Below are 24,683 nucleotides of genomic sequence, written 5' to 3' on the forward strand. Positions count from 1 at the left end.
AAACAGGTTCGACTAGTTTCCAGCTAACAACTCTCAGCTAGCCATCTAATAACCATCCAGTTACTTGCCTTCACCCAACTAATTAGCCATACCCGATCTGAGACTTTGTTTGGACCACCAACTAAATTTCGCTTCTATGGATCCAAACAGGACCTAGCTAAAGTTTAGCATTTAGCTGCTATGGATCCAAACAGGACCCAACTAAAGTTTAGCTGGCTAAAGATTCTTTTAGCTGGTTGAATCCAACAAAATTTAGCTAAACTGCTAAAAGACTAAATTGCCCCTCCACCTTCCTCGATAAAAGTTTGTAAAGTAAGGAGGTGTAGGATAGACAAATACCTCTTCAACTACCATTTAGCTAGTGGATTTAAACACTCCTAGCTAAACTTTAGCCAGCTAAACACCAGCTAAAAGAAAGTTTCTCACCTAATTGGTGGATACAAATAGAGCGTAAATAGGATTTTAGCCTAGCCGTTAATTAAAAAACCCTCCACAGACACACACGTGTGATTCAACTTGCTTATAAACAGTATTCTATTTAGATCCACATCTAGAAAGTAAAAAATACTCGTTAGAAAGATATTCTATTTGGAGTATGGGATTTTTTAATGCTTTTTAAGAGAGAGCGCACTTCAGTTACCGCAAGGTATCCGTAGGTACTGACTGAATTGGAGTCGGGAGTCGTTCCGAACGATCTTCAATCACTAGGACACAACTGTTTTAATGCTTAAATCTGACGTGGATTTTACTGCCTAAACAGTAGATGCAGTAATCAATCCAAATTACGGTATGAAATACTAGTAGAATCCATGACAACAACAAAGGGATCCCAACAGCTACGATAGCGGGGGACAGAGATGCTCCTAGGATGCGACCCCCCGGTCTACTGTGGCAGCGGCACGTGACTACCCCCGCGGCCAAGAAAGCAACGAACCACCGTCGTCCTCCCCCGGGCCCACCACGTCGACCCCGCATTTACTGCGAGTCTGCGACACGCGGCTCCCCCTGCCCAGTGCCCACCACCCCCCTCCCATTTCCGTTTCCCCTCCCGCTTCCATTGGGCCTCGCCTCGTCTTGCCGCCTACTACTAGCCGCCTACAGGCTACTACAGCGAGCGAGCGAGCGGAGCGGCACCCGCCAAGGCGCCAACCGGCCTACGCGCCCCACGGCGTAACCGTACCCGTTGCAGTTGCGCGGCGAGCCAATCCACGCGGCGTCCGCCCGTTTCGCTCGCTGTCCCCTTCCCCCGCGGGGCACGGGCTCCACCTCCACTCCACACCCCAGGGCCGAACGGAGGGAACCCCACCGCACCACACCACCACACTCCCGATCGATCCCCACACCCCCCGCCCGCCCCCATCCCTCTCCCCGCAAAAGGCCACCGCGACGCGACCGCGTACGGGGGCCGAGCCGCGACCGTGCAGGGCAGCAGCAGAGGGGAGAGGAGAGAGGAGGAGAGGAGTCGCCAGGAAGCAACCGCGGGGAAGCAGCAGCACTGAAGCAGCGCGGAGAAAAAAAATTCCGGAGTGATTTCTGCTCCCCCTGTTGGCTGGCTCCGTGAGCTCTCGGCGCCCGCTTGCCTGTGAGCTTCGATCGAGCCCGCTCGGCGAGGCAGGCGCCCGATCGCCGCGCTCCGGGTTGGGGGCGTCGGATGGAGCCGTACGGGGCGGCGAAGGGCGGCGGGGGCGACGCCGGCACCGGCTTGGAAGGTACGCGTCGTTCACCGCAATTGGGGTTTTTTCCCCGCAGCGTCCGTGGGGTTTGGTGGTTTCGCTGCGTGCTTTTTTCCTTTTGCTTGCTCGCTTGCTAGGGTTTTGGATCTCCGATTCGGTTGCTGTATTGCTTCGTGATGACGGTGGTTGTTGCCGTGGATGCTTTTCGCAGAGTCGATGCGGAGGCTGGGGCTCGGCGGCGGGGACGGGGACGGGGACGCGAAGCTGCCGGAGCGGCCGGGCGAGGTGGACTGCGCCTACTACATCCGCACGGGCTCCTGCGGATACGGGGAGCGCTGCCGCTACAACCACCCCCGCGACCGCGATCGGGCCGCCCCGGTGAGCGCCCCCTTCCTCCATGCCGTTTCCTCCCCTGTTCTGTTCTGCTCTGCTCTGTTTTGTTCTGTTTTTCGGTTCGTGCTCAGCGTGTGATGGTTACTGGAGTGCTAAGCGCTCCTGCTGTCCTGACAATGACCAACGCGGTTGGATTACACCTGGTTGGTGGCTGACGAGTGTGTTGTTGCTTAAAGTTGAAGATTTTGGGCGAGTGATGGTTGTTGTGAGGGCATGGAAGTGAAAGTTACGAAAGTTTGGTGTCTTTTGGCTGATGTTGGGAATTCTGAGTTCCCAACTTTGGCTCTGAAACCATACTGCTTACGCGCTTACTAGCTTGCATTATAGGCCTGGTCTGGCACCGCAGTTCTTCTATTTCTATTAGGATTGTTGTAATTGCCTGCCCTTTTCTCACGCCTCGATTCTTTACCACATGACTCTGTTCACATCTGCAATTATTAGGTGGTAGGAGCTAGACCTTCATTGAACATGTGTAATATGGCCAGGGGCGGAGCTTAGTGCAATTCAAAGGGGGCCTTGGCCAGGGTGGCTTGTAAAAATCTCCACTGTATGAACAGTAAATCAGCTACTGTTCATTGATATTTAGAGCAAAGTAACATGGCTGGCCTCCCCTGATTACTTGCTCAAGCCCCGCCACTGAATATGGCTATGGATTTTGTCACACCAAATTGAGTGAATTAGAGTCGAATCATATATTTATAGGATATTTTGGAAATATTTTAGCTTGCTTTTGATTTAAACATGTATATATTTGCTTTCGGTGTGGTTTTTCAGGTTAATGGAGTTGGAAGGACTGCAGGTACAGTGGAGTACCCGGAGCGACCAGGACAGCCACTTTGTGAGGTAATTAAACCGATTACAAAGCTAATTCCAATTGATAGTTTAGGTCAAATTATATGATTTTGTTTTACTGTGATGAGGTGGGAACTCATGTTACAAAATTTCTTGTTTTCTTCAGTACTATGCGAAGAATGGGACCTGTAAATTTGGTTCCAATTGCAAGTTCGATCATCCCAGGGAAGGTGGTTTTGTACCTGTGGCATTAAACAGCAGTGGGTTCCCTATACGTCAGGTGGGAGTTCTCGTTCAGCCCAAGTTTCTGTTTGATTGAGGATCTTGTTTGTTCATTTTGTGAAACTTCCCATCGCTGGTGCAGGGTGAAAAGGAATGCTCCTATTACATGAAAACCGGGCATTGCAAGTTTGGAGCTACATGTAAATTCCATCACCCAGAACTTGGTTTTCTTTCAGAGGCGCCTACCATGTATCCGCCAGTGCAACCATCGCCTCTTTCCTCCCCCCATCCATATCCACATCTTGCCAATTGGCAAATGGGGAGGCCTCCTGTTGTGCCAGGGTCATTTTTACCAGGCTCGTATCCACCAATGATGCTTCCACCTACACTTATGCCAATGCAAGGATGGAACCCTTATATTGTAAGTTTCTGTTACATGTCATTTTGTAAAAAAAAAAAAGACTCGATCAAGGGGAGAGACGTCCCCTTGACTTTCGCCTTAAGATAGGGGCCCACCGAACCCGGAAAGCAGGCAGGGGTCTCACGTGCGCTCGCTTCATTGGCGGTCGCGGAGTCCGCTGCTCTGTTACAGTCCAGGAGGTGAGCGCACGACCCTGCAGCGCCAGGATTCGAACCCTGGCGGGGAGCGCCACACCTGGGTGCTCTACCATCGCGCTATCAGCGCGTCTGCCATGTCATTTTGTTCTTTACTTCTTTATTTACATAAGGCACCTTAGTATATAAATTAGGAAAAATATTTTTGTTCTAAACTGGCTTGTCCAATATAGACCCAAAGAGTGAGAAATAAGTTCATAACATCCCTTAGTACTGATGTAACATTTATTGCCTATCACAATAAAATAAAATCAGTGACCCATGTCTTGAAAATGCAATCATAGTTACAAAAATAAAACACTGCTGATGAATTTTTAAACTCTATTTCGTTCCCAGTCACCTATGAACCAAGTTGCGCCAGCTGGGGGACAGCAAACTGTTCAAGCCGGACCACCTTATGGCATGTCGCACCAGGGGCCTAGCTCTGCAGTAACTTATGGCAGTCATTATGCACAGCTGTATTCTTCAACTGGGACTTCAAGCAGCAACATACAAGAATATACCTTACCAGAGCGGCCTGGGCAGCCTGAATGTGAACACTACATGAAGACAGGAACCTGTAAATATGGAGCTGCCTGCAAATACCATCATCCTCAATACTTCAGTGGACCAAAATCTAATTGTGTGCTTAGCCCTCTTGGTCTTCCACTTCGTCCTGTGAGTAGATCTCATACATTCACCTGCTATCATTTGGGAATGTCTATGTTGTCTCCATGAAATATAGTCCAGATTGATTTGCATCCTTGACTACCAGTGTGCATTTTATTGCCTGATACAATTTAATTGACAAGTGTCATTTAATTCGCACTCTAGCATTTCACATGCATTTTTTTGCCCTATAAAGGCTTGGTGATCACTACACATTCATCTTTTAGCATGTTTAGAAACTCCAAAATTTTATTCCATAAAGTTAAAATTATTTCATTTAGGTGATATTCTGTTAAAACCTGTTACGTTTTAATGTCAATTCTGGACAAAACTGATGAGCTAATGCACAGTGCACACCTTTAACAGTTGTCCACTCAACACCTTAGTTTTATGACCTAAGTCTGTCTGCGTAATATGTTCATTGTTCATTGGAGCACTGGTCCTAGTATTCAACCAGGCCATCTCATCTCCAATACATGAAGCACTGCTATCATTATAGAAGTCTGAGGTGGAAGATATGTGGAAAAACAAAAGTGCTAGGAATGAGATGTTGGTCGTGTCTGAACCGTTTTTCAGTTTTTCCTTTGTCCAATTATTCATCTTAAAACATGTATAGCATGCTGTTTTTTGAGCCATCAATTAAATGCAGAGCAAGACCAAAGGAACGTGAGTACGTGACTAACGACCTATGGTTTACTTAGGAGATTTCTTATCTTATGTGACTTATTTGTTGGTTCTGCTCTACAGTTTAGAATTTCATCCTGGATTACGAGTTGGGGTTCAGTGCAGATTTTACCTTTTCCCTGCGTCCACATGGAAATGCAAAACTAAGATACAATCAACTGCATGCTTTTGAACCATTCTTGGTTGCGAAATTCTGTTCTTTCTCATTTCTCACTCATGTAGCTTAGGTGCTTTTACTTCTTATAGCTCTCGACTTATAATATACAGTAAACATACCATTAAAGTAAAATATAAAATATGTGCATCATCTCATTCCATTCTGTTGATGATTTTGTGGGGCAAAATCTTGTTTACAAGTTCCACAGTTTTTTTATACTTCAAAAAACCCCTGTATTTAGTTACAAAGGTTTGATCTTGACCAAGTTAGAAATTGAAGGTTACCTTTGCTTGCTTGCACATTGAAAAGTAATCCTCTGGCTGTGTTATATCATGTTGGGGAGCTAAATAGTGAAAGACTAACTTTAGAATTTGACTGATGAGAGAGCGACAGAGCATGTTATAATAGTGCGATTTACATTCTAGCATCTTTGATCTACTCTTTTTTGTTGAGATAAATTGGTTTTCTATTAATATGGCTGAGGCAGCCATCCTTATCATAGAACTTTGATTAAAAAAAAAACCTTTTCCATTATGTAATCACAAAGAGGCTGGGTGTGAGAATGTTAATGAAGATCTGATCAATGATTGACATTTGTTTAGTTGTGGCATCTGCCGTGAATTCAGTTTCTTTTATTTGTGACTTGAACCTTGCGACAGTTATGAATGTAGTCATGCCCCATCTTTTTTTCTTTTAGCACTTGGCAACATATTTTTTCTGAGTTTACCTTGTCACAACTCACAAGCAATTTTAAGTTAAAGCTCCTAGTACTTTCACTGTGGTTGCAAGTGATCTAAGGCACGCAGAGTCCTGCATGACATTGAATTTTCTATAATGCGATATGGTAACAGTGTTGAGATAATGTGAGACACAAGGTTGAAATGGACGTCATATGTTGCCTGTTTTTTCAGTTCTTGGTTCCACATGTTCAACTAAAGCTTCTCTTGATTTGCAGGGTTCTCAGCCTTGTAGTTACTATGCACACCATGGCTTTTGCAAGTTTGGGCCGACATGCAAGTTTGATCACCCAATGGGTACTCTAAACTATAGTCCTTCAGTGTCGTCACTTACTGATGTGCCAGTTGCTCCGTATCCTCCCAGTTTGCCTCTTACTCCTATGGCTCCATATCCGTCACCTTCTGATCTGCGGCCACAATACACTCTAACCAAGGATTCCTCTGCTAATCCACCAGCAGTTCCTGGAACTACTTATGGACCTGTTGGGACAATATCAAAGGTTTATGCTCCGCACACGCTTATCCGATCCCCAACATCCGCAGCTGCTGGCATGCAAGCGTGATAGGAAGCCAGCGTGGAGAGCTCTAGTCCCCTTTCTGTCATGAAGATGTATCTTCAGCAAGCTTATCTGGACTTTCTGCCATAGGTGAAATGAGGTCTCGGATTCTTTTTTGCTCCAATTCGACTCCCCATCGATTGTGAATAAAGGCTGCAGCTGACATAGAAAAGGCTGAATAAATGCAAAGATAGGAATTGGCAAGCTCATTCACTTGCCATTTTTCTGTCCGTCTCTGAAACAAGAGAAGGGAGAGAATTCTGATTGTAGTTCAGAGCTCCGTTGTTATCTCGTACATAATTAACGGAGCAGGCCAGTAGATGCACCGTCGGAGGGGACTAATTATCTTCTGGAAGCTAATGGGTTTCGCAGCCCTTTCCCAAACCTTTTGTTTATCTCATCATCATCATCATCATATATATATAAATATGTATATCCCCGGAACAGCAACTATGACTTCCGCAATATGTATATCCAAAGTTCCAAACTGGGAATACGGGACACATTGTAACGAGACACTTGGAACCCCTTAATTCGACCATCTGAAACCATTCGCTGGTCATTTATCGTCATGTATTTTGTTCTGTTGTACTTTCTCTAAGTTTCGCGAACTGCATGCTTCCATTTCTTGTTTGTTGGAGTTGGTGTATAGTCTGGTGGTTGAGCTGCTGGTGCTTCCAAAATATCGCCTCTGCTTGCTGTTGATAATTTTCTTCCTAGTGCAGTTTTCCTGCGAACTGAACTGTTCAGTAAAGATCGAGTTCAATTCAACCGTGTGACATTTTTTTTTGAAAAGCAACCGTGTGACATTGCTTAGAGGGAAGAAAAGAAATGGACCAGCAAGCAGCAAAACGGCAACGCCATAATAGAAACAGAGAACAATGTAGCCAATGTAGGGGGGCTGGCGGTCGGGGGCCGGCGCTCGCTATCGACGGGACAGCGGCCTCCGAGAGGACAAGGGCAAGAGGAAAGGCCCGTCGCTTCCGTCCTTACCGGCGGGCGGGCGGCGGCGGCTGAAGCTCTATCTCCGGCGGCCTCTGCCAGAACAGCTATCGAGCCAGCCGCTGCCGCCGCCTGTTCGCTCGCTCGGAGCGCTGCTGCATCGGCTGCTTTGAGATCAATGCGGACAGGTGGCGTCCATCCGAGTTGGGGCCTCATGGGGGACGGAACAAAATGCATCGCGTTTGGATATGATAGAATTTTGGCCTCTGTGTTTGTGATGGATAGTGAATTGGTGATGGATTATCAGGTGACTGATGACGGGGGAATCTGAAGCATATAGAATACTGTCTTGATCGAATAAAAGTCACGCACGTTACTTCACGCACAACTGTGCATGCATACACGCGCATATTAATAGTGTGTTTGGTTGGTTGTATCGTTTGATTCATGTATAAAATGATTCAAAATAATAATGATCATTTTATTTGGTTAGGTGAATTGTACCGAATCATCCAGGATGAGATCATCCTACTTAATACGTTATTTTACTAATTAGAGCAAACCATATAGCACAAGCAAATTGGTTAAACCACCCCATTCAGAATCATCTATACATGCATCATGTGGTGCATGCAACCAAACACACCGCATACGTGATGACGCGCATCTACTCTTCTGTGCATGCTGCAGGGCCTTCGACGCGTTGTTGGATGTGATCCCCATATATTCGATCGCCAGCCATTCCCACGAGAACGATCAGTTGATTGCCCATCCTAGATTGAATACTATTAGCACGAATCAGGTTCTCTTAAAAATTAATGGTACTAGCTGCTCGGGCACCACAATGGTACTGTGTGCAACTTCGGGGTGAGCTCGCGTTAGACTCAGACCTAAGCATTTTAGATCAGGTCGGGATCGGACCGAGCGGGGAAAAAAAAATTGATTCATTTTTGATCGAAAATTTATACCCACAATTCATCTTATGGGTGTTGTCGGATAAAGTTTTCGGGCCAAACTCGGACTTCCCGCTTTTTTAGCATGAAAATAAATGAATAAACAAAACTAATTGTCTAGATGGGGGCTTTTTTCGAACCTAATTTTCATTATCCAAGCCCGACCCTACAACTAGCGTGGGTGGGTCAAAATTTAGTGGGCTCAAACCGGACCTGCGGGCCGGATTGGGCTAGGCAAAAAAAATGCTCGGATCTAGTTTGCGTTCTAATTCATAACTCAAGTCACAAAATAACGGGAGAGTATGAGTGTGTCTATTATTCTTGTTATAATAAACTTTATGTGAGACCCATTTACTTTTTTTTTCTTAAAAAAGTACTACTTTTATTTCAAAAAGAAAACAAAAGCAGGAGTATAAGTACAACTGTAGTATGTCGTCTATATCTACACATTACAGTCATATGGTGCTCGGGCTTGCTCGGGCTATGTGATTGGTCCATGCAATACTTCCACCACCGTTCTCAAAATATGATATTTAGAACAAGAAAATTAGTTCATTGACCTAATTAGCTTATCCTAAACCTTATATATTCAAGGACGGAGGTATTACTTGTGAGTAGACCTGAGCTTTATCGAGTTAGGCTGGGCTGAGGGTAACCCGGTCTAAGCCCACCCCAGTATGCTGGGCTTGTTCGGGACAAATGTTCTTTGCCTCAAGAAGGCTCACTAAAAACCATCCAACATTCGCAGTATCTTCATATCTCAATATTTTGACCATGGTTCACATTTTTTAAATCACAATATCGAAAATTATTATGACGATGTGCATGGCAAGACGAGTATACTCATACGACCTTCATGTTTTTACTCCATATATACTCCATCCGTTCCAAAATGTAGGTTGTTTTGACTTTCTATATATATAGATTTTGTTGTGCATCTAAATATAGAGTTATGTCTAGATACATAGCAAAAAAAAGCTAAAACGATCTATATTTTGAAACGGAGGAAGTACGTTCTAAACAATATTGATAGGCGAACTAGATAGGAGGTTGTTCGAAATGTGGTATATTTATAACCGGTGGGCCTAGCCTCTGGAGGCAGGCACCATCGTCCTTATTTACCTTATTACCTGCTGCCGATCTCCTTAAAGACATGGACCTATTTGGTAGAGCTCCATATGATTCTAATTCTCTATGGGAGCTAATTCTTTGATAAAAATGATTCTCTTTGATTCTCTAGCATAAACTATTAAAATCTGGATGGAGAATCACTTTACAGAATCAGAAGAAGCTACTTTTTCCAGCTCCCAGCCTCTTAGTTTATTTAAGAAAATCACTTCACAGAATCAGTAGGGAATCACTTCTCTCAAAAAAAATATTTGGCAAAGCTCCTACTAAATTCAGCAAAGAATTAGCTCTGGAAGTTCTGCCAAACGCACCCATATAAATCTGGTAGCTCCTTCAGGCTAGCTTCGTGCTAATCCAAGCACGGGCGGCATGGCTGGCCAATAATCTGGAACATCCCTAGCAAGCTGGCTAGCACGATTAACGAATCGAGATCTTGTCAAAACGCAGTGTGAAACGTAAAACAAAGTCCCAGCCGGTTTGAACAAAATTTAGCATCTCGAGCTTGACTGGAGAGGAGTACGTTAACTTGTGGAAACCATGCATCCTAGTCACCAGCCATCTAGTAGTCATCAGAATCAGATCAGCCTAAGTACTGTTAGGTAATTAAAGACATATTTGTCCAAATATTCCCAAGCTGAAAACGAGAGAAAAGAATCACACGCATGAAAGATGAATACGTCGACGACTAGTCAGCTCCATCACCCATATGCATCTGATCTCAGGCTCATCAGCACGTGTTCAACTCGTCGTCAAAAATGGTTAGGCACGAGCTCGCCTTTTCAGATCAGCTACTAGCCGGCCGGTTGCTATCTGAAAGATTTTGGTGTGTACAGTTTGCACGTACGTGAGAGAGAATATGTCATACGCGAATTGGTATGATCGGTCGCTTCGTTCTCGAATGTGATTCCCCATCTAGAATTTCGTGGCTGTAAGTAACTGCATATATCCATGCATGCTGCTGGCCAGCTAGATCAGTGACGGAAAGCGCATGCATGCCATTCGTTCACAACGTGCAAGTTGATGTACTTAATGTAAGTGCCTACCTAATCATCATACAGCAGTATATAGCCTGATGTATACAGGGAATAAAACTAATGACACCGGCCGCCGGCTCCAAAACAGGGGCATGCATGTTACGTAGGGATTCCCAGGATTCACACTCTTGAAACATTAATATGATGCAAAAACAATTCGTATGTGAAGATACGTACGTATAGGTGTGTTAGGATTTCAAAAGTCAAACTTCAGAAATTTTGAACAACCGTGAGTTAAATCATATAATTGTTTAGTGTATAAAAGCTATATGAAAAGATTTATATTTCAAATCTCTTCTAGTGCAATCATATAATCATGATATATTCAATGAGAAATTGGCCGGTGGTCGAAGTATATCTTCAAAGACTCAAATTCCTAATTAATACGCCTACTAAAAATGAACGAACGTATATAGTACTAAATTCAGTACCTATCAAGTTCTAACTCTTTTGCATGTACCTCCCAAGTGGGATGGTAATGCTCTAATAGTTTCAGTGATAGATCGAAACTTGTGCTGCTGTTAATGTGTCACTGGTTGCAGAACAACAAGCAAATAGTACTAAACTAGAGCGCCACATACAAAGCACAAATTCTCCAGCAGGATGGTTTGGCTAGGACACAGCATAAATTCACATATTAGTAACGGACAGATTCAGAAGGGAGATAACGGCAACTTTATATATATAGGGCATGTTTGGTTCCTCTTGCTAAACTTTAGTTGCTAAAGTTTAGTCAAGACTGTTTGGATACCTTTGCTAAACATCATTTAATGAGTTGTAAAAAGACCTATGTACCCTTATTAAAGGTACCCTTCCTTTCCTCTCTCTCCTCCCACCTTCCTCCTCCCTCCCGCCCATCTGGTGGCCGGCGAGCACACCCACCAGCCTTGGCTCGCCGCCGTCGCCTGCACCCCACCGCCAGCATGTGATGAGCCCGTCCGAGGAGCCCACGTACACGGCGCGGGCCTCGGGGCAAGCGGCGACTGCGGTCACCGCGTCGTCGCCCTCCCGGAGCACCCGCTCCAGGACGTGCCTCGTCCGGTTGCCGCTGGCCACTGCCGCCTCCCGACGCCACACCTTGACGGTGCCGTCAGCGGAGCCGGTGAGGACGAGGCTGCCGAACCCGGGCGCGGCGACGGTGTTGACGGCTGGAGCCACACCGCGCGACGGCGCCGCCCACCGCCCCTCCCGCCCTTCGCGACGTAGCTGGATGGGTTGACGGAGCGGATCCGGTGGTGAGGCGGGGATGGCGGATCCGGTGGTGAAGGGGGCGGGGATGGCGGATCCGGTGGGGAAGGGGGCGGGGATGGCGGATCCGGTGGGGAAGGCGGCGGGGATGGCGGATCCGGTGGGAGGCGGTGGTGATGGCAGATCCGGGGGAAGAACAGCAGCGGGGATGGCACAGGGGGGTGGTGCGGCGGGGATGGGAGCACGTACCGGCGGCGGGGGTGGCCTGGAAGAGCCGAGGGTGGCGGTGGATTCTTGAGGAAGGGTGCGGGTGCGGCTGGGGAAGAAGCTGAGTGTGCGGGTGCGGGTGCCGCTGGGGAGAGAGAAAACTGGGCAATAAAAGAGGAGCAAAGGGTGTCCACCCTACCTTTTAGCAAGTTTAGCAAATAAAAACTTGCTAAAGTGCTAAACTTTAGCAACTCAACTTTAACAAACTTTAGCAAGGGCGTTTGGCAGTTTAGCAGCTAAAAGTTGCTAAACTTTAGCAACTAAAGTTTAGCAAGGTGGAACCAAACACCCCCATAGAGGGAGAGATCAGCTCAATGTACTTGAAAAAAGCGACTTTATAACACAAAAAAGAAACACTTCCTTTGCGGCGCTCACCACGTACTGTGCAAACCGAACCGACTCTATTTAGCAATCCATCAGCATGCCAAGTTTGCAGGGAGAGCTAGCGGATCCAACAATGTGGCATCACGTAGGCACTAGGAAAACTAAGATAAGCCAAAATCTCTCTTTGTAGATGCTCCAAGCAAATAAACACCAATTCCATCCCTCATTATTCCTACCGTACACCGAAATATATACTTGACAATGAGCGAGTATCGATTTTTTTTTCCCGATGATCGAATTCCCTTTCGCTAAAAAAAAAATTTGTTCCAAGGATGAGCACGTACAGCTCAAATTCTCTTGTGTGATGGCTAAGCAAAGTAGTAAACTAGAGCGAGTGAATCGTATTCCCTTCTTGAGAATTTGGCTCCTTTTTGTTTTCTTTTCGGGGAAAAGGTTGGTAGGATTCCGCACACAACGTATATTTTTTCGACAGGCGATCGAATACTTATCTAACTCCCACGGAATTAGCTTTCTTTGTAAACAATGAATGGACAATTGGTGGCTAGATCTCCCCATTTGCAATTAAGCAAACATTTTTCACATCCACCATCCCCATCACTAGATGCAAAATTGTAGCCATTTTTTCCTCTCTTTTGTACGTGTCCCGATGGCACCACGACACGTGGTGGATCGCGCGATCCCAAACTGACCTTTCACCTGAATTCGGTCTGAACATAATATATGGCAGTAGCTTCTAAGGATTTTACTTCTTTTTTCAGAGGCTATATACGGTGGTGCATGCATGTACAGTGGATGCATGATATCGGATGCCACTGCACTATCACACACTTTTCAACCATCCGTGCACTGCTGGTGCGTGTCTTTCAGCTCTTTCTTTCAATTCCGCAAATATATTCCAGGTAGCTTATCAAGCACATTGCGGATCGAGGAGAGAATCCTTAATCAACACTGTTGCCAATAAAGACATGCACTTCTCTTGCTTGGTTCGTTTCACATATATTCTCCCGCGCACACCCAAGTTTAATCTTCTTCCTCATCCCGCTGGCTCTCTCTCGCTCGTTTCTCAAGCTATTCATCAGAAACGGCGGCAGCATCTTCCGCGTGACCTAACCTAACTGCGACCCCACACTGCAAACCAAGATGTTCTTCTTGATATCTCTAGCTTTTCTCACCACCTTTTCCCCCATCTATTATATCAGCATCATGATATCTACCAACTATAGTACTCCAAAAGCTAGTGGTAGTATATATCCACACTGCATTCTGTCTGCGTGCTGTATGCCTCCCACACCCATGTCAACCATCACCATGTACATTTGTTAATCTGGGCCTTTCTGGCTACCATCTTCATCCTCTATATATAGACCCCCTTGATCCCCCTCCCTTGCTCCATCATATCCATCCCCAGCAGCAGCACAACCATCTCTCTCTCGAGCTCTAGCTGCTATAGCTGTTGTTGATCGACCGTCGACGACACAAAGTAGCTAGGCCAGGTAGCTAAGCTTAGCTTGTGCAGCGTCCGCAGCCAAGAAGAAGTAGCCGATCGAGGAGGAAAGGGAAGGAGCGAGGATGTCGGGCGTGTGGGTGTTCAAGAACGGGGTGGTGCGGCTGGTGGAGAACGGGGCGGCGGGCGGCGGCGAGGCGGTGCGGAAGCGGAAGGCGCTGGTGCACACGCCGAGCGGGCAGGTGGTGAGGTCGTACGCGGAGCTGGAGTCGGAGCTGCGGGCGCTGGGGTGGGAGCGCTACTACGAGGACCCGGCGCTGTACCAGTTCCACAAGCGCGGGTCGCTGGACCTCATCTCTCTCCCCGCCGACTTCGCAAGGTTCTCCTCCGTCCACATGTACGACATCGTCATCAAGAACCGGGACTCCTTCAGGGTCGTCGACGTCTGAATCGATCGATGATCTTCCTCCATTGCCGTTGTTGCGCCGAGCTTCATTCCACTACTACTACACTGATCGACGATCCATGCGTGCATGCACGCGTGCGTCCATGGTGATCTGATCTAGGTGACGATTATCTTATCGTCTCAGTATCCATGCAGTTGTTAATTAGTTGTGACTTTGTGAGGAGTTGAGCGTGCAGCAGCTAGTGATGTGACATCGTCATCAGTGAGAGAGGTTGCTAGCTGCTACTGTGCTTTTGCTTAATTTCGATGCAGTGTGTGTGTTCATCAGAGTGTGTGAGACTGAATCAGTGGCTGGTTTGTGTGCCAGCAGTGTGAGTGGGGTGTCTGGGAATGCTGTGCGTAGTTGCTCGAGGTCGGTCCTGATGTAGTCTGCTCTCATGTGACTGTAAATCTACCGTTTGTGCCAGTGAGACCAATACTTTTATGCATTTCCATTGCATTATACACATATACGATACATCAAATGGAGCGTGTGAAATTATAAACCCAGTACTTTCCTGTTTACCATGTCTTTCATTTCATTTTATTTCAGATCTATTCATTTCAAAAAAAGAAGTTCAGATCGATGGTTAGCAGGCGCCCTGCTGAAGGAATACTTGGGCCGAGTGGCCCGTTAACAGTTGCAGAATTTGCGGGCCGTGTTTGTTTGATGTGAAATGAGACGGAAACATGCAGTTTCCACCTAAGGGCCCACGGCCCACACAGGAGATGCAAGGCGCAATCTTCTTTTTCTTATCCGCCGGCATTCTTACATTTTGTTGTTATATGTTTCTCTCTTTCTCCTTTCTTTTTGGCCGCGAGAGAAATATCTCCTCGGGGAGAGAGAGAGCATGAGTTTCACACAAGATCTTTTTCAAAACAAAGGTAATTATAGTAATGATGAATCACGATATATACTACATTACTAAATTACATGAACAAACCTATAGGATAAAGAAAATACAATGAAGAATCTTCGAGGTTATATTCCTCCTTTGTTCTCATCTTTCATGATCCCTATCATCCTTTTTTATGTTGCCTTGAGTGGGGACACCACAACCACAGAACAATCTCCGTACCGGCAGTCCGCAAGATTCAACGCCTAGAGCTCACCCCGGATTGCATCTAACTCCATAATGGAATATTGGTATAAAGATGAATCACGACGCATCACTAAATTACACGAAGAAACCTATAGAATATAAAGAAATGCAATGAAGAATCTTCGATGCATTTCTAGCATTTCCCTTTTTAAAAAGATTTAATTTGATTTTAAAAAATTTATATTGGAGATGCAAGGAATTGAACCCTGATCTTCTAGCATGCAATACATAGTGCTCTACCAGTTGAGCTACATCCCCAATTTATTCTAATTTGTAATATAATTAATTTATTAATATTTATGTTCTATTTAATGAATCAGCATACACATAGACCGCCATGGTGGCCATGGGATGTCGCACCGGTACATCACTATGTTGCCTTGAGCGGGAGCGCCACATAACAATCCTTGCACCCAAACTTTTATCTATATGCGTGCATATATGCGCGCAGTTTTATCTACTTAAATATGTGCACTATGGTTTGAACTCTAATGGACGGAATTGGATTATTCGTGCCGAACTAAATTCACGGTGCCATGCCATGATTTATGATGAGTGTACCTTTGATGTGTTTGCATGCAGATCGATCGCCTCATCATATCATATTCATAGGTCACCACCGTACCTCTTGGCTGAATTGAAGCCAGAAAAAGGCGAACCGCCAGGACATGCACCAAACGGCCATTGATGCCTCGTGTCGCCGATGAGGTCAGCTTTGCTAGCTCGGTAGGGCCTCGGGCTCACAGCAGGGGCTTTGGACGGAGACGTGTGAAGGGCTTGCAGGTGGCGCTGTCCCCTACCGTCGAAGCAGTTCCAACTGAAACGGACGGACGGACGGCTGCTGCTACGACGACCGAGCGGAACGACCAAAGTGTAGTATATACGATGCAACCAATAATGTATTGTGTATATATCGCGCATATATGTGTACGCATGCATTGACACTGCAACAGCCGTGGACTAATTAATCAAAATATAGTAGTAGATTATAGTAGGTAATCAAATGGGGAAAAAATTGCAGTGTTGGTCATCCGTCAGAATCGGTCAGCTCCGGTTCGATGCGCGCATGCAGAGATCGATCAAATCGGTGCGTGTACACACGTGACAGTTTGCTCAAGGAAGAAGCGCTATAGTTTAGAACTCTGAACACCCATATATGATATTAAGTTAAACAGTATTTTTCGCGAAAAAAAAAAGTTAAACAACGTACGTTTGTTTCAGGGCAAGATGGCAAGAGCAAGAAGCCATGCATTGGAAACTAAACGCTCTGAACAGCAGCCATGACACAGTGGCCCAGACTGATCCAGCCACATCCAGCGCGGGCTGACAGCGCGCCTGCTTGGTTCGACCGGCTCTCCGGCTAGGCTACAGCGGCGTGGAGAATCTGCACCGTCTATAAAGTACTGTAGAAACTGGAATAGCTCACAGAGGCTGACGGTCAACGACTTGGCCGGAGGCCTTACCTGCAGCAGTTTTAAGTTTTGACGCGTTCGATCCGACCACGCTGTCCGCCGCCCGGTCAGTCGCGCGCGTACGTCACCATCCCCTCGCCGGCTCGCCGGCCGGCACGCACCAACCGTGTGCGTGCATTCGCGTCTCGTTGAATTGGTAGCACGTACGCGTGCCAGCAGGTGTAAAACCACCCACTGCGTGCGCGTAAGTATTAACTCCGTCCTCGCTCCTCAGCAAGCACCGCGTGTTACCACGTACTGTGCATTATATTAGGCTGGCTCCTGATTTTGTCACGAAACCACTAATCCTTAACCATGGCCAGCTTCTGGTTCCAGCAATTTGGTCCCAAACTCGCTGGCTGTTGCCTGTTGGTCACTGTTCGTACATACTAGGTGATGAGCGAGGCATGCACGGTGGGAAAATGACCATATCCTTGCTGCACATCCACCGCAGCTCCTTCAATCATGCAGCAAATGCACGTACGGGGCATCGGCCTTTTGGTTTCGGTGGTTGATGTGAGGCACACTGGAAAAGCTGGAAAAAATTTCGTTCCATGAACAAAATCTAGCTGGAAAAGCAAACTCTCTCCTATTTACTTTGGAACACCCGTTAAGGACGTCATGATTGGTCGAAGATGGATTAGGGACGTAAAAAGGACCCTCACATTACAGGTCATCGCCCAATACCTACATTTGTGTGACCATCTTCAGGATGTATACCTAAACCTCGAAGTCCCAGACCGCTTCAGATGGAAATGGCCACTGGATGGAAGGTACTCGGCAAAGACCACATACAAGACCTTCTTCCATTGTCATACCTACTTGCTGGGTGGGAAAATAATTTTCTGACACTTTTAAAGTGCAAATTTTTCTTCTGGTTAGCAGTCTACAAACGTTGCTGGACATTAGATCGTTTGTCTCGTCATGGCCTGCCAAATTACAGCAATTGTGCGTTGTGTGCACAGGAATCAGAAACGGTCCACCACCTTCTATTAGGGTATATCTTCAGCAAGGAATGCTAGTTTAAACTGCTCCGGGTCGTCGGAATGCGGGCCCTCACCCTAGCTATTGGGGATGAGCTGTTGTCGTGGTGGTTACAGGGTCGGAAAAGAATCGACAATCGATCCGAAAAGGTTTTGACTCCTTGATCATGCTCACAATTTGAAAAATTTGGTTAGAACGGAACAATAGGGTTTTCAGGAGGGAGGCGACGACGTTAACAATGGTGCTGACCCGTATTCTTGCAAAGGAGGATGCTGGATCGAAAGCGGGCTAAAGGAGCTGTCGTTCTTCATTAAGTCTCATGGCTAATTTTAATTGTCGTTAGTAGTAGGTCATTTTTCCTTTTTCCTTTCGTTGTAAGTTTTCTTTTGAGGTCGATCAAAACTTTGTGCAAATCTCTGCTTCTTCTTAATGAAATACTTGCTCACGCAAGTTCTCGGAAAAAAAAACTTTGGAACACCCTACATGTGGGCCCAACATAAACAATTAAAGTTCCAGTTAATATTTCTAATGCCAGGCCGACAGAGTGCTGTACTCCGAAGGACCCCGCCTTAGCTAGGAGTACCATCGAGCTAATCGTATCATACATTTTGCGGAGCATTCTGAAAAATAATTATTTTTAGGCAAATCCACTCGTGTCATTTTTTCATAACAACAATTTGAAATAATCGACTTCATAGAGGAGATAAGAGTGTACATCGCAACACACGCACCTGCTACGGCAACCGATATACTCTGTGCTAGCTCCTGTTTTGCATCACGTTTGCGACATCTCCTATTCTCCTCCCTTCCTTAAGAGACGACCTACTAGCAGCACAAGCAGCGCTACTTCCACACTGTTCATCATAGATCGAGGACCAGTACGTTAACACGCCAGCAAGCGAATACGCTGTCAGGCACGTGCAGCGCAAGATAACGTAGAATGCAAGGGACTGGATTCATGTTCAGTTCAGTCTGGCGCCTTTAATCACAAGCATTATGTGTTGTACCACTGATTTGCATTTGCACCTTGGTTTCCGCAGCCTGTACTACGGTGTGGTAAAACCTTACAGACAACGTAGAGCTCAAACAGAACATACTGCGACGATTGTGCATAAAAGCCCTGCTTTTTGCAAACTAACAGCTCGATTTTACTTTCTTCGCTGGCAAAGATTTAGTCATTTTACTATGGTCGTCCTTAATTACTTTTTGAGACCAAGTTTACGGGAGTTTTTCTTTCGTCAGCAAACCATGGCCAAAGCTAGACGGTGTCCTCCACCTCCACAGCCACAGGCCACATGCGCCGTGCAGGCGCCGGGGGGCGCACCCGTTGTCCCGGCCGAGGGACCCAACCGCCGACGTGCCAGCCATGCGGCCGTGCGCGCCCTTGGCTCCTAGCGTCCCTCCCTCGCTACGCTACCCGACCCTAACAGATAAACTTCCCCTTTCCCCGAGCACCTGGGTCCTCGTCTCGCTCGCTGCGACGCTCGTGATCCGATGCGCGCGCGCACGCACCAACCGCACGCCCGCCCCGCCTGCCACCGTCCGTCCGTCGAGATCACGCAATCATGCCGCCGGTATATTCGTACGTGTACGTGGGAGAGGAGACAGCCGGATCGGCGATCCCAATCCATGTGTGCTGCCGCCTCCAACTCCAACGCCCCACCCCCCCGCGCGCGCCCCCAATGATCAGGTGGTGATCGCGTCGCGCGCGAAGCGAGCGCGAGCGACCAGCCAACGGTCGCCGTCACGCCCCACAGCGCCGCACCGACGCCGACGCCCGGCCTCCTCAGTCCTCACCTACTGCCGCCCCGCCCCTTGCCATATAAGCCCCCCCTCCCCACCCCTCGCTCTCCCACACCACCAAACGCGCCTCCACCTCCTCCTGCTCCATCACATCAGCAGCAGCAGCAGCAAAGCAAGCGAGCCGCCTAGCTCTCCGCGCATTGCTCGCCATGGCGCGCCTTCTCCGCGCCGCGGCGTTCCTCCTCCTCGCGGTGCTGGCCGTGGCCCTCGCGGCGCTCCCGGCGCCGGCGTCGGCGGGCGCCGGGGACCTGGCCAGCGAGCTCCTCGTGGTGCGGCGCGGCAGTAGCGGCGGGCGCGCGTGCCGGGGCACGGTGGGCGAGTGCATGGAGTACGCGGACGTGGACGCCGAGGGCGAGGGCGACGTGGCCGGGATGGCCACCGGCGGCAGCAAGCGCCGCGTGCTGCAGGGCGGGTCCGGGTACATCGGCTACGACGCGCTGCGCAGGGACAACGTGCCCTGCTCCCAGCGCGGCGCCTCCTACTACAACTGCCAGCCCGGCGCCGAGGCCAACCCCTACTCCCGCGGCTGCAACGCCATCACCCAGTGCAGGGGCTGAGCTAGCTCAGCGCTGCACGCGCGCGTCGTCTCCAGTTAATATAAATCATGTATTTGTCGCGGCTAATTAATCCGTTGCGGCTGCTAGCTTGATGGTGATGTTTGTTTAAGAGTTTGGGGGCATGGCTGATTGGTTGTGCAGTGGATATGTGTCTCTCTTCTGTTCTGTGTTCTAGCTTCGCTTCGCCTTCAGGGTGAAAGGAAAAGTGATTATGATCGTGTAATTCTGGTGTCTCTGAATCTACAGCCAATGAATTTTCACCGTACGTCTTTCATGTGTTTGTTCCAACAGATTTGAGCAAATTTTCTGGCAAAACACGGAACAAACATTTCTGCATTTTCCTCTGCGAGTAGAGTTGCGCTCAATAACTTAATTTCTGGAGGCTTGTCAGGAACGAAACGTCAATTCCTTTTCCTTTTGAGTTGAGCTGTCAGTTCTGAGTATCAACTTCAACCCTTTTTTTTTTTACTTTGTTTGGGTGATAGGCGGATTCGGATCAGACCAGGCACTATGATGGCCAGTCATCTTCGGTTTCGCAGGGAAAACGACCCTGTCATGTTGAAAAGATCAATTCCAAATGGGTCCGTGATCAAATTGGTGTTTAGATATACTCTTTGAAATGAGTCATTTGCTCATGCCACCAACTGTGGTTGGGCTGTCATTTTTCACCTTATGTGGAGTCAATGTACCTAGGAGCTTTATAGTTGGCATAAACATAAACAAAAGCAGATTCCTTTGCTTTTCAAAGGGACGTGTAACTACTCCTTGAGTTGTGCAGTGCAGCCTATAATATAACAAAATGACAATAAATCTTTACCATGGCCAACTAGGAGCTAGGACCTACCAAATCCGTATCCAGGCTTTTCAGTGGAATTCATATGTATCGCACAAGATTGTTAGTGATAATTTTTACCACATCATCAGATGCCATCAGTGGCATTTCATTCAACCACTAACCTGAATCGTTAGATACAAGAAGATTGTCGGCCATGCTTTTACCACTCCATCTTTAAGAGGCAGGTTGCTCATGAACTGGTTCTGGGAAAATTTCTTTGCTGCTCTAACATCTTTAACACTTTTCTCCGTCTCTATTTTTTTTAACAACATATATGCATGGTCAGGAAAAAAGGGTCAACTGTGCATGCCAGGGACCATGTCAACTTTGATTATGTTGACATCTAAGATGATAGTAGATTGGTAGTAAGAGATCAGACGGTGTAGTAATTTTTGGAAACAAACTGTTATCATTTAGGAGGAGTTGTAAATTGAGAAACATTAAAGGAAGCTAGCAAATTCTATCATCAAAATGTATGGATGGACAACAGTTCATAGTAGCTGCAATAGCACGACAATTCAATACAAATGCAGCTTAAAACTAGAAGGAAAATTCGAGACAAATGCATAATTCTTTGGTACAAGTACAATTTATAAAACATTGTTTAACATCGTAGTAGCTAACTTTTTTTCCAAGTAGTATTTTAGCTATTTTGAGTGTTCCTGTCATATACAACGGTAAACAAACAAAAATTAATATCGCTCCGTTTTCATTTTTTTTCTAAGATTAGCGCATACTTATATCGTCTGCGTGTCAAAACAGATTGAGGCATTGAGCACCGAATCACTTATATAATTGGTTGGTCATCAAATCAAGGTGACATCGGAGAAGTAATAAAAGATATATAAAAGAATCTGTTTAACTTTAGGTGAACAATTTGCATGCATTTATCAATTAGTAGGGGCAAACAAGACAAGAAAGAAGAAAAGACAGCATACAACCTGCATCCAGTAAGCCAATATGATCAAACTAGGGTAATATCCAAATTTATCAGCCAACCCATTCACACGAGGGTCTAATCCAAATAGGAGGCGGCCAGTTGAGCCTTGAATCACAGGGCAAGAATTCAGCGAAGACATTTTCATCGAGGCTGAAAGCAACAATATGGCGCCGACTGAATTTGTGTCCTCCGATGTACTCCGTGTTGTCATCAGTATGGTAGATACAGTTCGCCTTCAACATAGGGGAGCATGCAACTGGGAGGAAAAATGAGGTGTTGAAACCAAGGAACAGGGCATATCCCTGTAGGTCCTTCACTTCAGCGACCTTCTGGTGAACAAGATCCATCTTGTACACAACCAGCTTCTTAGTGACCCACTCACCGTTGTCGACAACATCGTCGTCCCTCCAGACCTGAATGAGGTCACCCCTCGGTGCTCTAACAAGATACTTGTAGTTGTCTATATAGTTGACAACTTTTTTGAAGATGATTTTCACCACAGGAGATGATGATCCACTGAAATCAATGGTGTGAACCTCTCCAGTTCCTCGGAGGGCGTAGAACAGGGAGTCCTTGTCGTTGTAGAAAAGATCTTGGTAATGGCAGAAGTGTTCTTCGCCGTGAATCCATGTCCACTCGGCATCCCCAATCCTTGCGAAGGAAAGCTGCTCTTGGAAACAGTGGATGATCAGGACGATGCAGTTTCCACTGGACGGATCAGCAGAAAGGGCAACCCTCCTGTATAGCAAGAAGCGAGCTTCATTTGGATCATAAAATTCCCGCAGGTCGTACATGTGCGAGTTACGACACCCTGCTGCGACATCCATGTAGTGAAGGAAGTAGCCTTGGAGGGCCTTGGAGGATCTAGCAAGACGAAGGTTCAAGCTCCTCATGGTCTTCACCGGCGGGAGCGCGATCTGAGCACGCGTGACTGGATTGACGAGGAAAAGCTCCGACTGCTCGTCGGCAGTGATAAGCCAGCCGTGGGAGGAGCCGACGACGTAGCGGCCGCGGAAGGACGGGGCGGGGAGGGTGACATGGTGGCGGCGCCTGGTGCTAGTGGTGTGGTCGGCGGCGGCGGACTCGGAGAGGCTGCGCAGCGTCGCCACGTCGGCGTCGCGATCGGCAGAGGAGTAGAGCAGGCACGGGCCGCGGAAGAGGGGGGTCGCGTCAAGCCGGGGGTCGAGCTTGTACGCGGCGCGCCAAGAGCGGCAGACGGCGGCGGAGCGGAGGAGCTCGGGGACCTCCAGCGCGCCGAGGACGAGGACGACGAGGTCCGCCGGGAGCTGAGACCAATCGCGCCCCGCGACGGCTTGCTCCATCGTGTCCCCGACACGGAGAGCAGAGCCGAGATCGATTCTGGTTAAGCAATTTTTATTCTCCAAAAAATTGCAGCTTGCACGACACGATCCGGCCGGCGGCAAGGCGAACCCCAATTCGGACGGACTCCCTCGGCAGCCCGTCGCGCAGAGTTTGATCGACCGGCTGCACCTACAGCAATTGTGATGCAGTGGATGCCTGTTCTGTTACAGCTTCCAGGATGAAAGTAAAGCTTCTGTGATTTTGGTCCATCGGCCAATGGTTTTTAAACGTTAAGTATTTTCCACAGATTAGTTATCACGGTTTGTGAGTTGACTGAATTTTGTGTGGCACTACATTTTGATGAGGCAACCAACATTGATAGTATCTCACATTTGGATGAGGCATCTTTTAGTTGATTTGTGCTGATTACGGTTTATCTGGAAAACAACCATCAATTCTCTTTGAGTTAACATCTCTCTCTTTTTTAGAATCAACTTCACTCTTTTCTTTTCTTCTCTTCTTTCATTTTGTTTTCGGTGATCGGCTGATTTGGATTAGACCAGGCGTGATGATGGTGTCAATCTTCAGTCATCTTTGGTTTCAACGGGGAAACAACCCTTCAGACTTGTAGAAAAAAGATCAATTCAAATGGGTTAGTACTTAATGATCAAATTATTGTTTAGATGTACTCTTTGAAATTACTCATTGGCTGATGCCATGCCACCAACTGTGGTTGGGCTGTCATTTTGTCATCTTACGTGGAGTCAATGTACCTATGAAACTTCATCGGCATGATAAGAAGCAGATAGTCTACACTTCTTTTTCTTAAACGAGATAGAATTTCCAATACTAGAATTAAAGTAATTTTCCAAATTTCCAATACTAGAATTAAAGTATAAATCTTGCCAATTTTGATCGACCAGATTACCACTCCTATGAAATTTCCTTTTTCTTTCAAGGACTCTTTTTTTGGTATTCATATCGATTGCTAATAATACTATTAAGGCCATCATCGCAAATTGCTAATAATACCCACAATTCTTGCTCCATCAATTCCAAATTATTAGTCATTTTGATTTATACTAAGTCAAACTTGTATAATTTTAACCAAGCTTATAGAAAAATATAAAATATATAATACCAAATACATGCACTATCAAAAACATATATAACCAATAATGAATTTAATGAAACTAATTATTATTGCAAATGCTATTATATCTTTTTATAATCTTCGTGTCAGTATTTCGTACCGCCGACTAGTGATTGTACGCTGCGCTTTCCTCACTTCGGATGCTTAGCACACAAGAGACAAGGGGTTATACTGGTTCGGGAAGATACGTCCAATTTCGGCAGGAGTCGTGTTCCTTGGATCGAGTGCACTGGGCTTACAATGGGACGCTTGGGCAATGCGTGGGTGTGTGTGTATGAATGTGAGCGAGAGGGAAGGAAGGCCCAGTTCTCTTTATATAGGCCAGGGACCG

The 24,683-nt window shown here is 46.8% G+C and overlaps 4 protein-coding genes across 4 annotated transcripts; 3 read left to right on the plus strand and 1 right to left on the minus strand.

Annotated features, from left to right (window-relative positions):
* Window positions 1–1,362: 1,362 nt before the first annotated feature.
* On the plus strand, window positions 1,363–7,073 carry LOC101757452 (zinc finger CCCH domain-containing protein 5). Its single transcript, XM_004967755.4, has 7 exons — window positions 1,363–1,709; window positions 1,885–2,051; window positions 2,841–2,909; window positions 3,025–3,138; window positions 3,223–3,501; window positions 4,032–4,352; window positions 6,140–7,073. The coding sequence occupies exons 1-7, from the start codon at window positions 1,652–1,654 to the stop codon at window positions 6,482–6,484; spliced, it is 1,353 nt and encodes a 450-aa protein (XP_004967812.1). The 5' UTR covers window positions 1,363–1,651; the 3' UTR covers window positions 6,485–7,073.
* Window positions 7,074–13,607: 6,534 nt separating this feature from the next.
* LOC101758123 (flowering-promoting factor 1-like protein 1) lies at window positions 13,608–14,709 on the plus strand. Its single transcript, XM_004967757.3, has one exon. It carries the CDS (start codon window positions 13,905–13,907, stop codon window positions 14,226–14,228), a length of 324 nt encoding a protein of 107 aa, XP_004967814.1. The 5' UTR covers window positions 13,608–13,904; the 3' UTR covers window positions 14,229–14,709.
* Window positions 14,710–19,601: 4,892 nt separating this feature from the next.
* Window positions 19,602–20,396, plus strand: LOC101758537 (protein RALF-like 22). Its single transcript, XM_004967758.3, has one exon. It carries the CDS (start codon window positions 19,715–19,717, stop codon window positions 20,120–20,122), a length of 408 nt encoding a protein of 135 aa, XP_004967815.1. The 5' UTR covers window positions 19,602–19,714; the 3' UTR covers window positions 20,123–20,396.
* A 1,551-nt stretch (window positions 20,397–21,947) lies between these two features.
* Window positions 21,948–23,219, minus strand: LOC111257307 (F-box protein SKIP23-like). The gene has a single exon (XM_022826608.1). The coding sequence runs from the start codon at window positions 23,217–23,219 to the stop codon at window positions 21,948–21,950; it is 1,272 nt and encodes a 423-aa protein (XP_022682343.1).
* Between the last annotated feature and the right edge of the window lie 1,464 nt (window positions 23,220–24,683).

The sequence above is a fragment of the Setaria italica genome, chromosome V (genome assembly GCF_000263155.2).
Source record: "Setaria italica strain Yugu1 chromosome V, Setaria_italica_v2.0, whole genome shotgun sequence".
Classification (NCBI taxonomy): domain Eukaryota; kingdom Viridiplantae; phylum Streptophyta; class Magnoliopsida; order Poales; family Poaceae; genus Setaria; species Setaria italica.

Bases quoted from the DNA above. Each gene is read 5' to 3' on its own strand.
- LOC101757452 (XM_004967755.4), top strand. From the start codon at position 1,652: ATGGAGCCGTACGGGGCGGCGAAGGGCGGCGGGGGCGACGCCGGCACC. The intron at 3,502-4,031 runs GTAAGTTTCTGT...TTTCGTTCCCAG, and splicing joins AAGGATGGAACCCTTATATT to TCACCTATGAACCAAGTTGC. The intron at 4,353-6,139 runs GTGAGTAGATCT...CTTGATTTGCAG, and splicing joins TTGGTCTTCCACTTCGTCCT to GGTTCTCAGCCTTGTAGTTA.
- LOC101758123 (XM_004967757.3), top strand. From the start codon at position 13,905: ATGTCGGGCGTGTGGGTGTTCAAGAACGGGGTGGTGCGGCTGGTGGAG.
- LOC101758537 (XM_004967758.3), top strand. From the start codon at position 19,715: ATGGCGCGCCTTCTCCGCGCCGCGGCGTTCCTCCTCCTCGCGGTGCTG.
- LOC111257307 (XM_022826608.1), bottom strand. From the start codon at position 23,219: ATGGAGCAAGCCGTCGCGGGGCGCGATTGGTCTCAGCTCCCGGCGGAC.